General features: G+C 43.6%; 1 protein-coding gene across 2 annotated transcripts in view; it reads right to left on the minus strand.

Annotated features, from left to right (window-relative positions):
• galnt18a (UDP-N-acetyl-alpha-D-galactosamine:polypeptide N-acetylgalactosaminyltransferase 18a) overlaps positions 1-12,107 on the minus strand; it is a 131,811-nt gene extending 119,704 nt beyond the window's left edge. For both annotated transcript variants that reach the window (XM_085915050.1, XM_085915049.1), the window contains exons 1-2: positions 11,923-12,107; positions 11,524-11,813 (exon numbers count right to left, since the gene is read on the minus strand). In XM_085915050.1, coding sequence (XP_085771176.1) covers positions 11,524-11,767 — 244 coding nt within the window. In that variant the 5' untranslated portion in view covers positions 11,768-11,813; positions 11,923-12,107. The remainder of the gene's footprint in view (positions 1-11,523; positions 11,814-11,922) is intronic.
• Positions 12,108-18,074: the final 5,967 nt, after the last annotated feature.

Here is an 18,074-nt window from a genome sequence, read left to right on the forward strand (position 1 = left end):
GCCTACTGCCCGATGACGACTGGGATAGGCTCCAGCACGCCCGCGACCCCCGTGGGGACTAAGCGGTTCAGAAAATGGATGGATGGATGGATCATAACATGAACACGATTTGACAAAGGGCTACTTTTCAGCCATCTAACATGGTTGAATTTCCCACCTTTCATAGTTAACCTTTCATGTTATGTATTTGTTGATGTTTTGGTTGCTATTGTATGTTGGAAGTATGTATGTCGTATGTGTGAAGTGTCTGTCGATGTGTATGGAGTGGTAAAACACTGGATTGTTATTTATTGATATACGTATATGTGAAGCTCAGTGATAAAAGCCTGCAGTTTATGTTTATATACTCTATCACGTTTCATTAAACAAAGTGATATTTAGGAAGTGGGTAAACCTACTGATTTGTTTGCATTATTGTTGTAATCTGCACTTTAATAATTATGCTTAAATCACACTTGGGTGACAGAATTATATTGTCACGGTGAATGTTTAACAAACTGCACCTCATAATATTAAGAAAGTCGAAATTGTCGTAAAAAGTACATAAACTATCTTTCACATCAATTAATGCTTTGCTTACCTTTGCCTTAGTATTCTGTTATGCATAACAGACTTGATATTGTGTGTTGTAATAAAGGTTAATTGTTTAGTAATACATGAGGAAGGGACCTTGAAATAAAAAAAATTTAATTTTACAATTTTTTGGGGAAAAATTTTAATTTTTCCATAATCATTCAGCCCTATTATACAAACAATCCAACACATTTGTTAGTGAATGAGGCTCAATGTCTTCTTTTTATTTTTTATATAAATTAATGAATACTGAATTGTTTTAATAAGTTACCAATTGTATAGTATGGTATAATTGAGAAATAACATTGTAATAAAAACTGGTGAACATCAAGTATACATTTCTGACACGTCCACAGGAAGCTCGACTGGCTCATGCCTCTCGTGCACAACGTTTCAGTGGGGTGAGAAGGCTCACCTCTGATAGTAAAATTCTCATCAGACTGATATATGGAATTTATTCCTAATTGGAAATGAGATCACAGAGGTAAAAGGTGCAAAATAACGTTCATAAAGCCTAAGTAAACTGTAAATAAATTTGAGCATTTCAAGACCACTTCAAGAGTGGAACTTATCAATACGCCCGTCTATAATAATTCCGGCCCGGGGCCAGTTTAGTACCGGGTTTCTGTACGCATCCCTAATAGGTATGTTACAATCAGTATGTGCAATTTGGTGCTGAGTAAGACTAGTTTGATTTGAACAAAGCTTTTTGTCATAAAATGTAGGAACCACATGAGAATAAAATGGCAGACATGGTTAAAAAAAAACATCAGACTGTTAATGCATGCTGTTTACTCTGATAATGACCAGCCTTTCAACAGCCCAACAACAAAAATGCGTGACTACAAGTTTGTGGGCTCCTGATGTGTTCTTACTAGAGAAGGTGAAGTGAACGTGGTTGTTTCAAACAGAGCATCCCCAGTATGAAATGTAAGTAAGCTGTTACTTATCATTTAGCTCTTCACTGCAAAAAAAAACAATATAAATTTTCTCATAGTCAGTTTTAAATGTAGTAAAATAATGTTCATTAGCCATCATTGTTATGACATACAGAGTTTTTTTTTTTAACAGCAAGCAAGTGCTTACAGTTGATAATGGTTGACTATTTAAACCACACGAAAAAAAGATTACCGTATTTTCCGGACTATAAGGCGCACCGGACTATAAGGATCTTCAATGAATGGCCTATTTTAAAACTTTGTCCTTGTATAAGGCGCATCGGACTATTAGGCGCACCATTATTGCATCATGTCAGATTTTTAATCCAAATCAAATCATTCTCCATTTTATCTTTTATATTTCAACTTCAGATGCAACAATTTACTTTATAATCACAAAATAATGATCCATAGTCTTTTTGATTCATGATTTATAGTCTTCAGCGGGCCACTTATGATTGATTTCATGACACAATGCTTCGGGCCAGTTTAAATTTAGGAATTTGGTCCATATATAAGGCGCACCAGACTATAAGACACACTATCGGCTTTTGAGAAAATTTTTGGTTTTTAGGTGCGCCTTATAGTCCGGAAAATATGGTATATCAGTTAAGCTACCGTTTTGCAAAACTTGCATTGTCTTTATATTATTAAAAACAAAAGGCAAGTCTTAGATCACGGTTTGAGAGAATTTATCATTTATACTACCAAGATGCATGTTGATGCGTTCTATTGATAAACATAAATTGAACACGAATGAACAAGGCTGTGATAAAGGTCAAATAAGATTAATACCTACAAATACAGTATTTACATTCCAAAATTATCCATCTTATTATAACAAAAAGAAAAACGACTATTTCTAGCACCACAAACACATACTCCATGAATTTGTTACGTAAACTCATACTCAGTCTGGCAGAAGAGCTCTTATCAAAGGGCACATTTGCGTGAGTAGATGCGGGAAGACTGCATGAAACCTAAAGGCTAATTGTTAATTGAATACTACATAATAAGTAATAGTTGTATCTAAACTACTGTAAATTTGACGCCCACTTCTTAACTAAGGTTGGCTCACACATGTTCATTGCAGAAGAGGAGGATTAAAACATGAAATAAAAAAGGAGTGGTGACTAGAACTCCTGGAATTAAATTTCTAAGTGACAAAAACCATTACTGGCAAAGGCACTTTCTTGGAAGGGTGTGCAAATATTGTCAAAACATTTGGCACATCCAGCTTTAAACATTGAAGAATTGTTTGTAAACCACTCGGGATTTATAGCTGTACTTTTAAGAGTCAGACAAAAAGAAATCACGCAAATGGGTCACTTATGCTTTTACAAATAGCCCATTCAAATGAGTCATGAATACCATCTTGTCTTCACTTAGGACAGAAAAAAATGGTGAAACAGGCATATGACAACATTCAGAAACACATTGCCCTGTATTGGAAAATGTTCTTGGTAACGTTAAGAAGATTAATGAATCTGCTGGTTATCCCCATTGATCTTGCTATTGATCGTTTTTAATACTTGCCATTTCTGATGTAATCAAAACAAGCGAGGGAATAGATCAGACATCCATCTATTAAGTCTTATTCATGAAAAGAATTATAGGGGGCACCATTGATTCTAATGAAGCTACACATCCACAACCAACTGCTTCAGTATGAGACTTCAGACTAATAAATATGTGTGTAAAATTACTTTTTTGGTTCTTTTATCACAAACAGGGTATTCTGGTTGTCTTACCTGACATGTTTCGGCATGAACTTCCGCCTTCATCAGAGTGTCACTGTTGTAATCGTGACGCTGTTATCAGCTGATCGAAGAATGAAGGCGTGACTCACCTGTCAGATTTGACAGGTGAGTCACGCCCTCTGCTGTTCCTTCACCTCTCCAAAATGCTGCTCCAGGTGGTAGAGAGCATGTAGGCTCCCTCGTCTCTGTTGATGGTCCTCGGGCCTCGTTTACGGATCTCAATGGCCTCCCTGATCCAACGCTGATGTTTATTTTCTTCGGTGCGGATGACTCTGGCCTTTTCCCAGTCCATGATGTGGTTTTCTCTTTTACAGTGGTCGGTGATGGCTGACTTGTAGTGTTCCTGTTCTGCTTGCTGTTTTATTGCTCTTGTTTGTCTTATTGCTGTCTCCTTCTCACACTCCTTTTTGTGTTCCATTTTCCTGGTGATGAAATTTCTCCCTGTCTCCCCGATGTATGATTTATTACATGATTTGCATGGTATCTCGTATATGGAGTTGCATTTATTTTCCGGGTTGATTCTGTCTTTTGGGTGAACCAGTATCTGACGGAGTGTTGTGTGTGGTTTGATAGGTGTGTTTATGTTATATTTTTTCATGGCCCTTTTGATGCGTTCCGTAATGCCTTTGACATACGGCAACGTCACCATACCGCTGGGTTCTTGTCTCTGTGTTTTCTTTTTTCTTTCCCCCTGTGTTGTGTGTTTTTTGTTCTTAACCTGTTCTGCACCTTTAGTTATTGCCCATTGTGGATACTGACATTTCTTGAGTGCGTTTTGTATGTGCTTTTCTTCCTGTGTTCTGTCCTCCGGGTCCGTGATTATTGTTGTTCGTTCGTATAGTGTTCTGACTACTGACAGTTTATGTATGGTGGGATGTTCCGATGTCCAGAGGAGGTATTGGTCGGTGTGTGTGGGTTTTCTGTGTACTTTTATTTTTATGTCTCCGTTGTCTGTGTGGCGGAAGTTCATGCCGAAACATGTCAGGTAAGACAACCAGAATACCCTGTTTGTGATAAAAGAACCAAAAAAGTGATTGAAAAAAGGAAACAGAATGAACTTAGTACAACTATGTGTAAAATTGTATCTACCGTGTGAGGAAACAGGTGACTTGCTAATGACGAATAACAACACAGATAACAAGCGGCAGCTTGCGCATACTCTAGTGGCCACCAATTTGTAAGAAGACTTTGTGGTACCTTGCTCTGTATGCTGGGCATAACAATAATAACCACCTGATCTCCTCACTAGAAAGGTCTGTTGAACCAGCTTCATGTAAAGATGTAAACACAACAATCTCTCAAATAAGCCGCATCTGATGGAGGCCAATACAATAAAGGTGATTTATATTTATGTCAGTTCGTCCATTTAATCTAGCCGAAATGGACAGAGAGACAGACAGACAGTCAATTTTGAACATATCATACTGTAGACTTCCCATGTTATAGTTATTTTAGTCAAACAGTCAACACTACTCAAAATTTACTGCAGTGAGCACTTCATTCGACTATTCACAATACATCACTCGCCACTAATCTATTTTCAAAGATGAAACCAGTTTTGTGCAACACAGATAAAAATGCTTTGATTGGCAATATTATATCTCACTAGATAAGCTCGTCACACAAGCTAATGAAATCTAATACAACACTCCGACTAAATTTTGGGATTTTTATCATGTTCCTTTGTGTGGGATCATTTCCTGCTCAGTGGTGGTGTGCATGTGGGTGTGCTGTATTTTTGTCGCGATATGTGCCGTGCAACTGGCTCGCGACCAGTTCAGGGTGTAGTCTGCCTTTTGCTGGGAGAGGCTCCAGCACCGCCTGTGACCCTGAACTGGATAAATGGTGTCGAAAATGGATGAATGGATTTGTCCTCTAAATCGTGTACCTCAAAGTAACATCTTGTTTGCAATTTAGTTTCAGCTTGCGTGACAATCTTGTCAGGTACTCAGCTTGTAAATACAGGGGCAAAACCTGGGCTCTCTTCCATAAAGTGGAACTTCTCTGAGCAATACAATCCCAGTCCCAGGTGTCAGATTAACAGTAGTAAAGGTAATAGGGTTGTCACGATACCAGGATTTCAGTAGTCAGTACCAATACCTATGATTTTCCACGATTCTCGATAGATACTAATTCGGTACCACGGTGAATAACAGAAACAGAATCCACTTACCGTAATTTTCGCACTATAAATCGCTCCGGAGTATAAATCGCACCAGCCATAAAATGCACAATAAAGTGAAAAAAAAACATATATAAGTCGCACCGAAGTATAAGTTGCACTTTTGGGGCAAATTTATTTGTCAAAATCCAACACCAAAAACAGACATGAACCAGTAACAACAGGCTAAACGATACGGTATGCTAACGTGACATATACACAAACGAGGAGCTGAGAACGGGCCTGACGTAACATTCAGAGTTATTCAAGCAAGTATTACATAAATAACACGTTTATCAAAACATCTGTGTCACTCCAATTCATTAAATCCATCGATCATGCTTTATGTAAACTATGCCGCATATGCTGACGTCGGACCCGTTGTAAATTGCAGTTCTAATTATTCCACAGACCCATCCATCCATTTTCTGAACCGCTTAGTCCCCACGGGGGTCGCGGGCGTGCTGGAGCCTATCCCAGCCGTCATCGGGCAGTAGGCGGGGGACACCCTGAACTGGTTGCCAACCAATCGCAGGGCACACAGAGACGAACAACCATTCGCACTCGCACTCACACCTAGGGACAATTTGGAGTGCTCAATCGGCCTATTAAGCATGTTTTTGGGATGTGGGAGGAAACCAGAGTGCCCGGAGAAAACCCACGCGGACACGGGGAGAACATGAAAACTCCACACAGGGAGGGCCGGAGGTGGAATCGTACCCGCACCCTCCTAACTGTGAGGCGGACGTGCTACCCACTGCCCCACCGAGCCGTCCCTCCACAGACCCATATAACGATATATAAAGTATATTTCAAATAACTATCATATTACAACAATCTTATCAAACCATCTGTGTCACTCCAAATCATTAAATCCATTGATCAAATTCATCGTTCTTTATGTCAACAAAGAGATCTAGTATATAACTATATTGTAGCGTTAACAAAGTACAAGCAAAGACGTGGGTTTGGTAAACGGCTCTTTATTTAACAAAACAAGTGAAAAAAATCACATATAAGTCGCTCCTGAGTAAAAGTCGCCCCACCACCCAAACTATGACAAAAACCGCGATTTATAGTCCGAAAATTACGGTACTTTCAAAATCACTAATCCATCTGCTATAGCCAAGAAAGCTTGCGCATACACCCTCAATATGTGCCCAAACGTAATTTTGCATATTTGAGCCTTTGTCTGCGCACTTTTTTCTATGTATTTGACATTAAATACATCTGGTAACCTTATCGCCCCAGCTAACCCATACCGAAATGATGGCGCGTAGGCATATTCGGGTTTACGTATTTAGAACGTAACGTGGCACAACAGTGAGTAAATGGACAAATCCATAATTGCTTCGCTTGCATCCGCCTTGAATGCAAAATATTTCCACACACGACTCTTTGAGCAACCTGCCTTCTCAACAAGCCGGCGTGTTGGATTTACACTCCCACTCGTTGAAGCCATTGTTATGAAAGACAGCGCTTCTTTTTCAGCGCCGTTGACTGCCCCCTTCAGTTCTGGCAAGAATCGACACAGCTTGCCATGAGAAAAGTTAAATATTCGGTTCTGACGGTACCACAAAAAGCAAGTATTGACATATTTTTTGCGTGTTTGTACCAAATTAGTACCGGAAGTATCCGTTCTTGTGACTACCCTAAAATGTAACATTGATTATTTGACTCGTTTTTTGCCAATTGGCTGGCAACCAGTCTGATGAGTATACCCAAAATCTGCTGGGATAGACTGCAGCTCACCTGTTATCCTAGTGAAGATAAGTAGCATTGAAAATGGATAGATGAATCATTTCTCATCTGCTATAAAGGTTCAACCTTAGAATAGGTTATTTTTCTCATTGATCTGAACATTTGTTTGCAATCATTTTAGAGCCAAGGATGAGCTGGTACCCATCCCTGCCGATTTGAGCCAGAGGTGGGGTACACCGTGGACTGTTAACCAGTCAATCAATCACAGGGTGCATCCTGTACAGACAAATAACCATTCATGCACACATTCACAGTCTTGGGCTATTTACCGTCTTCAGTTAACCTTAGATGCATGTTTTTGGAATGTAGGGTTACACGTTTATTTCACCTTCATTGTCCTTTGTATCCATATTGGTGCAGAACCCACTTTCATTTCAAATTTTAGATAAAAATAATCTACATTACTGCAAACAACATTTTCCACCCTTTTCCGACTGAGGACCATGGACTCGGATTTGGAGGTGCTGACCCTCATCCCGACCGCTTCACACTCGGCTGCGAACGACTCCAGTGAGAGTTGGAGATCATGGCTTGAAGAAGCCAACAGCACCACATCATCTTCAAAAAGCAGAGATGCGATGCTCAGGTCACCAAACTAAACACCGTCAATGCCTCAGTGGCGCCTAGAAATTATGTCCATAAAAGTTAAGAACAGAATAGAAGACAAAGGGCAACCTTGGCGAAGTCCAACCCCGACTAGGAACAAATCTGCCATTAATGCGGACCAAACTCTAGCATTGATGATACAGAGACCGAACCGCGCTTATTAGTGGGTTTGATACCCCGTACTCCCGAAGCACCCCCACAGAACTTCCCAATAGACACGGTCAAACACCTTCTCCAGGTCTACAAAACACATGAACAAACTCCAATGCACCCTCGAGGATCCTGACAAGGGTATAGCGCCGGTCCACTGTTCCATGGCCAGGAAGAAAACCACACTGCTTTTCCTGAATCAAAGATTCTACCTCCCGACGGACCCTCCTCTCCAGCACCCCTGAATAGACCTTACCAGGGAGGCTGAGGAGTGTGTTTCCTCTGTAGTTAGCACACCCTCCGGTCCCCCTTCTTAAAGAAGGGAACCACCACCCCCAGTCGGCCAATCCAGAGGCACCGTCCCCCATGTCCACGCAATGTTGCAGAGGCGTGTCAGCCAGGACAGCCCCACAACATCCAGAGCCTTTAAGAACTCCAGGCGGACCTCAGCTTTTTAACAACCTCAGTGGCTTCGACCCCAGAGATGGGAGAGCCCACCTTAGAGTCCACAGGTCCTGCTTCGACAATGGAAGGCGATGTCGGAGGAATTGAGGAGGTCTTCAAAGTATTCCCCCTATGGACTCACAACGTCCCAAGTCAATTTCCGTCCATTTCTCATTTATTCTTGTTTTGTGGGGGAGTGGAGGGTAACTCAGGAGCAATACACAACAACCATTATTCACTATGCATACAAGAGCTATTAGATTTGTGAACATTGAAAACATCAATGATCTGTTTCTAAAAACAGTGATATTAAAATTTCCGAAGTTAAAATGGTGCAAATAAAGCAAGACATAAATTATCACTGTCTCGCATCCCAAAAAGATTTTTAATGACAGACATGGGCGCAATGAGGGGCATTGAATTTTAAAATGTACAATAAAAGTAAAATGTAAAATGTAAAAGCATGTGCATATTGGTCCTGAGAGTGAGGTTGTGGAATGGTCTACCTGACCAATTAAAAGAAAGTGAAACAGCTGTGTAATTTCAAGGAGCATTCAAACCTAATATGCAAGAGAAATACAAGTGCAAGATTAATATTTTATAGAGTGAAATGGTTGATTTGATAGCAACATATTGCATGGGGTTATTAGAGATTTATTTTTGTTCTGCTAGTTTTTGGTTTTAATTGTTTTTAAAAAAAATTGTCTTTGATAAAGATTGATCATTGGATATTCGGTTATACGGACATGATCTTTGTGCTGAAAAGAATAAACAGACACTATTTTTCATAATGCCCACTCGTGACATCAGCATATGCCTAACAATTTAATTCGTCATTTCCATGAGGGGCTGTCTTTTCAGGAAAATAAATAAAAATTGCCCTAGTACTTGCAGATGATGTATATGGCACTTTATTGTCACCATACAATGCTCAAAACCTTTTAGAAAGCCAGATAGTATTTAATTTGAAAATACAGTGGAGTCTCGGTTTTCGACCACAATCCGTTCCAGAAGGCTGTCCGAGAAGTGAATCGTTTGAATTCCGAATCATGTGTTCCCATTACAAATAATGGAAAAAAAATTAAACCGTTCCAGGCAAGAAAAAACGTCTTTTATAAGCATTTTTTTCATTTGCACATTTTTGTCCGATCGCGCAACTGCAGCGCACTGTCGAACGCGCAACCGTAGCGCGTCGCCGACCGCGCAACTGCACCCCGCTGGTCGCATTATTGTGAAAGAGCCGTCGCTGAAATTTAGAAAATATTTTTAAAGTCCTGATGACCTTTCCAAAATTTAAGTGGACCTCAGCGCGCAGGGAGCTTAATTTGGTCCGATCGCGCAACCGCAGCGCGACGGGCGCTCACTGTCGCATTGCTTTAGGAGCATCTTTGTGTTTTAGGGTGGCTTTACTGCTCCCACTTGCTTCCTTTGGAGGCATGATTAGAGTTGATGCAATCCTCAGATTAACGAGTGTAATAATGAACGGAGGCAGTTGGCATGCGGGTCCTCTTGGCTCATCTCGCAAGGTTCGACAGCTAAATTTCGTCCGACATCCGAAGCAAAAGAAATCTTGAATTTTTTGTTCGAATACTGATTAGTTCGAGAACTGGGACGTTCGAAAAGTGAGGCTCCACTGTATATTAAGCAGACACATTGCAGCTGTTTTATTTCAATGATGTTTTTCCCCCAGATTGTTTACCTAAACTATCCATCCGTCCGTCCATTTTCTATACTGCTTGAAATTGCAATGTCTCGATTCTTGGTTAGTTATTGCACACTTTAGTGTTGCAAAAAAGTAATAAATAGTCCTCGCAAAAAAACTGGATGGGTTAGTTTTCTACGTAGAAGCGCGTTGCTGAGATCATGCACACACAACAGCTAGTATTTGAATTTGTCTCATTTGTTCATTATACGTAACTGAATTCTTGAATTCTTGAGCAATTTTGATGTGGGATGGGTTAAAACAAACATCAGACATGCAGCTATGATACAAGCCACAAGTGTCATTTCAGAATCAAGGCTTTCGCAGTTGCAGGACTCGTATGTCAAGATTATAGCTGGCAGCCCACGGGCCAAATCCAGTCTGCTGAACCCTCCAATCCGGCCCACAAATGGATTCTGTGATCATGAGCATAAAAAAATATATATCATGTGTTCCATACCAAAACAACGGAAAACAGCAAGGTGATAGGAGCCTGACTCATAAAAACTAAAAATGCCTTCCTTTTTGTTATGAAATGGAAAAAATACATTAACAATGAACATCAAATAATATGTCATAATATAATTGTTATTTATTTTTTAATTTGTGTGTCTGACACCCCATGAACACGGCCGTGTAAAATGCTAGCCCTTTGACAAATATAGTTAGTGACCCCTGCCGTATATATTGATTTCTTTGTCGGGAGCTGGCAGTCGCATGCCTTCAACGTACATGTTGTGTTTTCTTTTCATAAAAAGTCGCTATTTTGAGTTTATGTCATCATCAAGAAGAGTCTTGTCAAATTGTGGCACAACAGTAGATCCCCAATTTTTACCGTTATATTCATAAACAATGTACATTGTTGTTTTAATGACATGACTATATGTATATGTACTATATGCATATATATATATATATATATATATATATATATATATATATATATATATATATATATATATATATATATATATATATATATATATACGTATAATGTATGTGTGTGTGTGTTTTTCTTTTCTATATTTCACTTAACTTGTTTGTATATAGTTGGATATATAGATAGCCCGAAGTCAGCGGGGATACGCTCCAGCACGCCTGCGAGCCTCTTGAGAAGCAGTTCGGAAGGTGAATGAAATTGTAACAACTGTGACAACTGTGACAATGGTTTTGAGTGTTAAAGAACATTTTTTAAAAACCTTTACAACCAATGGAAACTGTTTTGGATATAGCATTCGCTGAAATGTGACTAATCCTTTCCATAAACGTCATTGCCAATCTACCCATGGGGGTGTTTAGTTCGTGCTGTTCTAAGTATATATCATGTTTCATTAAGCCTAAATGTGTGAGGCTGCTGGGGGCACTCTCATTCTGCTCGATAATGAACTCAAACTGTGAGCACAACATCCCCGAGCTGTATGTGCTGACCTTTGATGTGTTCATTGACGACGCTCTCCAGTTTGTCCAGCCTCTCTATTATCCTCAGGGTCTCTCCTTTGCTGTCCTCTTCTAACTTTCTCTCCGCCTCGCCGCTCATCTCCGCAACTTTAGGACCGCTGTTCGCCACATGGTTGGTAATCCAGCCGACGTAAAGTAGACATAAAATGTTGGTCATGCCACTCAGAACCACGCATGTTGACACCAAAGTTTTAGTCCTTCTGGTGCACAGCATCGCGACATCCCTCCTTCGGTGGGCTCCTTTAGTTCCTCTTTCTCCTCTGTCCGAGGCACGCAGACGAAAGACCCAGAGATGAAGAGTCAGAAGTCCTACTCTGCTTTCGCGACTCTCGCACCAGACATGTTTCAATTTTGGCTTGCCCGACCTACCTTAATTTCACAGTCGAAATACCAGGAAATCCTATTTGATTTGATTGCTACTCAAGAGAGTGCTCATCGGTGGCTGAGCAGCCAGCAAGTCAAGCTATGCGAGACGATGCAAAGCCGTCTGACGAACCCTCGCTAATCCTCCAGTCCAATAGCAAGGGAGGAGGCGTGCACAGCTGGAATACAAGGTAAAGAGAGGCGGGGGAGTGGACAAGAGGATGCTCAAATCCGATGGAGGACCGAAAGTGCCAACATAAATAAATAAATAAATAAATAAATAAATAAATAAATAAATAAATAAATTAATACGCCATGAAGCATTTGAAATGTCACAAACTAATTAAATGTTTCGTTTATTAAATGAATATGCAATTAAATGTCATTCTGTTTTCAAATGTGTCACCCGAGCCGCTAATCCTTACTGAACCGATCGCAAGCCAATTGCAGGGCACACAAACAACCAACCATTAATACTCACACCTACAGACAATTTGGAGTGATCAATTGGCCTACCATCCATTTCTTTGGAAAGTGGAAGTAAATCAAGGTACCCGGAGGAGTACCCAGTCAGGAATGGGGGAGAACATTCAAAATCCACAAAGGAAAGCCAGAGTCAAAATCGAATCCCTGCACCTTTGACCTGTGAGGCCAATGTGCTAACCAGTGCCCCCACCGTGCCGCTTAATCAAGAACATGTAAAATTTTGAAGAATTGTATTGTGTTTCTTTTGTATTACTGAGAGAATACAGCAAACAAAAATACAGTATGTATTAAATGAAGCTCCGTCAATTGTTGCTTTTAATTTTCCTGGTTGTATTACGAGTGTGTTGAGAATGAAAGATACCGCATTTTATTTGATGAAACCCTAAGTGTTAAAGGTATGATAAACAATTACCTCTCTACCATGTACACTATACGGAGAAGATAACCTCAAAGTTTCTCAACTCTAAGTTAAAGGGAAATGTGCTTTCAGAAGTTTGCAAACATATTTTTTGAGGTTGTGTTAAACTCATAATCATATCAATATAATATCTAGTATTGGAGTGCTTGTGTGGATTGGTGGGGTGAGGAATGTGCAGGCACACTGCATGAACTTGTCTTCTTCAAAGTGTTGTGGAACAGGCCCAGGAAGGGAGTACCAGACGAAGGGAGTACGGGACGGTACGGGACGAAGGGAGTACCGGACGATAACACTTCAAGGTCGGTGAGGAACGAGAACAAAGAACAACACCACGTCCAGGTGGTTGGGGTTCGAGAGGAAAAAAAACCAACCCCCTGACCAGAGTGATGACACCTCGACGGGGAGGAGATGGCCATCGACCAATCATCACACAATGTTTTGCATGTTTTAATATTCATATTGTGTTTCTTTAAAACTGGGCAACCCGGAAGAATGTGTCGTCTTTTGGTGGTCACAAAAGTGCACGAGTTTTAGTGTGAGGGACCCGAGACCCAGGCCTGTATTAGTGCGCTTTGTTAGGAATAAACAATTGGTAAATTTGGTCTGATTGATCTACTGGTCTTCTCTTTGACAGAACGAACTCGCAAAATTGTTAGGTGCGCCAGTGTGTGGATTGGGACATAGCAACTTGTGTTAAGTGTTGATCGCGATTTGGAGTCAGATCAATAGCTAAAAATCCGTATCCTCACAAAGTTTACAAGTGTGTCTAAGTACCTATGTCCCATCATATGATCACTCCTCAGTAAGTGTTTGTGTCACCCTGCCCATCCCACTGAAATGGTTCTGGCAACAACAAAAAATAGTTAATTTCAGTAATAACATTACATAACAGATAGAAAGAGGCCTCCAGTCCAGCCTTGGGGCAGAATCCAATTCTATCCAGCAATTCTGGTTTTTCCTAGCATCATGCGTCAATCCCCGCTCATGCTATTGACTGGGTGACTTGGCGAGGTGACTTCCATCACGGAGCCAGTCAGGTTACTTCTCTCAGGCAATCACCATGAGACGATTCAGTTTTTTGTCCTGTCTCTCCCAGAGCCAGTGGCTCATCTTGGGGCTTTCCTGGCTGCGGCTGCACAACCCGGTGCTCGACCGGGGGGTTGGAGGCGTTTGGCAGTGAAGCAAGTGATGCCATCGCTTATGCCTAAGAGGAGCTCCCGACCCGCTCAAAAGGCCCATTCCCTGCCCTAACCTGGACATTTCCAACGTCCTGACACAGTACCTTGAACTCAAGGACGTTTTCAGCAAAGCCAAGGCGACTTCTCTTCCCCCACACCGGTCGTACGATTGCGCAATCGACCTGCTACCTGGCACCTCACCTCCCAAGGGTCGCGTGCACTCCCTGTCTGGCCCTGAGCGTAAAGCCATGGAGGAGTACATCCAGGACTCTCTGGCTGCCGGTATCATTTGGCCATCCTCATCACCCACAGGAGCAGGATTTTTCTTTGTGGGGAAGAAGGATGGGATGCTCCGCCCGTGCATTGATTACCGGGGAATAAACGAGATCCCCGTGAAAAAACCCTATCCCTCTCCTCTCCTCTCCTCTCCTCTCCTCCGCCTTCGAAAGCCTGCAAGGTGCCACCATAGTCATAAAGCTGTATCTTCACCTGGTACGCATCCGGGAGGGATACGAATGGAAGACGGCCCTCAACACTCCTAGAGGGCACTATGAATACCTGGCGGTTCCATTTGGGCTCACCAATGCCCCAGCAGTCTTCCAAGCCCTGATCAACGATGTTCTGCGAGACATGTTAAATAAGTTCGTGTTCGTTTACCTGGATGACATTCTCATCTTCTCCTCCTCCCTCTCTGAACACATCAAACATGTCTGGGCGGTGCTACGCCGTCTCCTTGAGAATTCCCTGTACGTTAAGGCGGAGAAGTGCAAATTCCACACGTCTTCTGTCAAGTTTCTCGGCTACGTGGTGTGAGAGGGATCCGTTGAGATGGACCCCGAAAAGGTGAGGGCAGTCGCGTCTTGGCCAGTTCCGGAAACGCGCAAGCGGGTACAACAATTCTTGGGATTTGCGAACTTCTACCGCTACTTAATCCGCAACTACAGCACCGTGGCGGCACCCCTCACCGCTCTTACCAGCCCCGCCTCCCCGTACAAATGGACAGACTAGGGCCATGAGGATGATCGCCTCCACCCATGCGCTTTCTTTTCCCGCCGCCTGTCGTCCGCAGAACGAAATTATGACATCGGCAATCGGGAACTCCTGGCAGTCAAGCTGGCTCTGGAGGAGTGGAGGCACTGGTTGGAGGGTGTCACCACGCCGTTCATCGTCTGGACGGACCACCGGAACCTGGAATACTTGACATCATCCAAGAGACTGAACGCCAGGCAAGCTCAGTGGGCCTTTTTTTTTTTTAACCGGTTTGAGTTCTCGCTCTCATACAGACCGGCCTCCCGCAACGCGAAGGCGGACGCCTTGTCGCACAGGTTCCCTGGCGGGGAGGAGGTGGAGGATCCGATTCCCACTATCTTTCCGAGCTCTGTTCAGGTGGCGGCCCTGTCGTGAGAGATTGAGCGTCAGGTGGAGGGTGCGGCGCGCGATCAACCTAGTCCCAGCAACTGCCCAGAGGGCCACCTGTTTGTCCCCGAGGACCAACGGTCATCTGTCCTTCAATAGGCACACGACTCCCGCCTTGCCTGGCATCCCGGGACTGCCCGTCCAAGGTTCATGGTGGCTCAGCAGTTCTGGTGGTCCAAATGGAGGGAGGACACGCGCGATTATGTCTGGGCCTGCCCTACCTGTAATTGCTGTAAGTCATCTAATCAGCCACCGGCCGGGTTGCTCCAGCCTCTGCCCGTTCCCCGGTGACCCTGGTCTCATCTGTCGGTCGACTTCATCACGGGGCTTCCGTCCTTGGAGGGAACACTGTGGTCCTCACAGTCGTGGACCAGTTCAGCAAAATGGCCCATTTTATTCCCCTGCCCAAACTCCTGTCGGCAAAGCAAACAGTGTCTATTCTGCTGCAGGAGATTGTTCGGCACCACGGCATCCCTCAGGACATTGTGTTGGACCGTGGCCCGCAATTCTCTCCCGCCTGAACCAGGAGCTGGGCAAGGCTCTCCGGTGCATGGCTGCTGGAGATCAGCGCAGGTGGGCCAAACAGCTTCCCTAGGTGAAGTATGCCCACAATGCCCTTCCCAGCTCAGCCTCAGGTTTGTCACCCTTTCATTGTGTATTTGGTTATCAACCGCCCTTGTTCACCCACCAGAAGCAGAGCGCGATGTGTCCGTCGGCCCTCAGTTGTGTCCTCCCCTGTCATCGGGCCTGGGCGAGGTTTCGGGTCTCTCTCCTCCACTCTGTCTCCAGCTATGCTCGCCAGGCCAACAAGCGTCGGACGCCAGCTCCGTCATACGGCGTGGAACAGAGAGTGTGGCTCTCGTCGCGGGATCTGCCGCTGCGCACGGAATCTTCCCACGTTCTACGTCTCTCGGGTGAGACCCGTGTTTGAGAGCCCTTTGGCTGCGGCGTCTGCTCCTCCGCCGCCCCGGCTCGTCGAGGGAGAGCCGGCTTACACCGTCCGCTCCTTGCTCCGGTTGCGGCGTCGTGGCCGCAAGCTCCAGTACCTCGTCGATTGGGAGGGGTATGATGATTCACACCGTTCCTGGGTGCCGAGCCGCTGGATTTTCGACCTCTCACTCGTCGCGGAGTTCCACCAGCCGAGCCTCCGGCAAGGCGTCCGTGCCGGAGGGGGGTGGCCTGTGGGGAAGGTCCGTCGCTGCACCGCGCCCCGGCCTCGCCGCCTCTTGCGCCCGCATCTACCGCTTCGACGTCGGCTGCCAATTCGGATGCATTGAGGGTGTATTGATTCCTTCGCCCGCCCGTTCGGTGTTGGGGTGGGCTGTTCCTGGTAGCCGTCCCTTGTGTGTGTGTGTGTGTGGGGGGGGGGGGGTTCTGTCACATGCCGGTGTCATCCAGCCACATCCCCTAATCACCAGGATCACTGTCACCTGTCCCGGGCTCATTGGGAGCGCTATATTAGCACGGCCAGCGCGACAATACTTGTCAGCTTGTCTCGTGATGTCTCTGTGCACACCGGTCCTTGTAAGCTCGACTCCCCGTTTCTTTATGATTCGGTTCTGTTCCTGTCTGTGCAAGTGCTACTTTGTCAGTCCGCTGTTGCTCTCCTTAGAGATCACCCGTCCGCCACGTCGAGTCCTCACCAGTGCGAAGTCCGGCCACCAGCTCCTTCCCCTGGCTTGCCATCCGGCTATCCACACCCGACAAGCGCAGCCTTGCCCGTTCGCCGCTTCAGCCCTCCTCACAAAAAAGCATTGATTGCTTCTTTAATACAGGTTCAAAGTTGAAATGCATCTTGGCTTTCATAGGCAGCAAAATAACAGAGCTTCCTTTTATTCCTACACAAGACAAAAGTATCCATTTAGTGGATCTCAACAGTCCAAAAATGTTGGGTATTAGAACAGTTATACGGTAACGGTATAGCTGATGATATGGTGCCTGTTTCAGATAATATTACGTGTGTACCAAATATTTACTATCAAATTCCTACGGTCGTATTGTCCCACCGCGCTAATAAACAATTGAGAGGTGATGTCAAGCCTAGAGAACACAATCTTACTTTCATTTAGTTTAAAAATCCTTTGATAAATACAAACCCTGATCAACCGATTACACTTAAACTTGGTTTTATGAATATTAGATCGCTTCATACGAAAGCAGTTCTCGTTAATGACCTCATCACAGAACATAATCTAAATATATTTGGTCTTTGCGAGACCTGGTTAAAACCTAATGAACTGCTACCGCTTAATGAGGCCTCGCCTCCAAATTTTGTGAGCTCGCATGTGGCGCGTCCTCGAGAAAAGGGTGGGGTTGTTGCCCTCATCTCAAATTCCGATCTTAGATTTACGCCTCGTTCGATTAATGTATTTAAAATATTTGAAGTTCTGTCCGATCCACCGCTTTACCGTCATTTTATCTTGCTGTTATTTACCGTCCACCTGGGGCTTACTCTGGCTTCCTGGATGAATTTTCAGAATTCGTGGCTGATCTAGTGACAAATGCGGATAATGTAATAATCATGGGCGATTTTAACATCCACATGAATTTACCGTCAGAGCCACTTACTTCGGCGTTTCAGACTCTAATTGATAATTTTGGTTTTACGCAAGCCGTACAGGTAGCAACGCATAAGAATGGTAATACCTTAGATTTGGTAT

Source organism: Syngnathus leptorhynchus, chromosome 6 (assembly GCF_054491065.1).
Source record: "Syngnathus leptorhynchus isolate UIUO chromosome 6, UIUO_Slep, whole genome shotgun sequence".
Lineage (NCBI taxonomy): Eukaryota > Metazoa > Chordata > Actinopteri > Syngnathiformes > Syngnathidae > Syngnathus > Syngnathus leptorhynchus.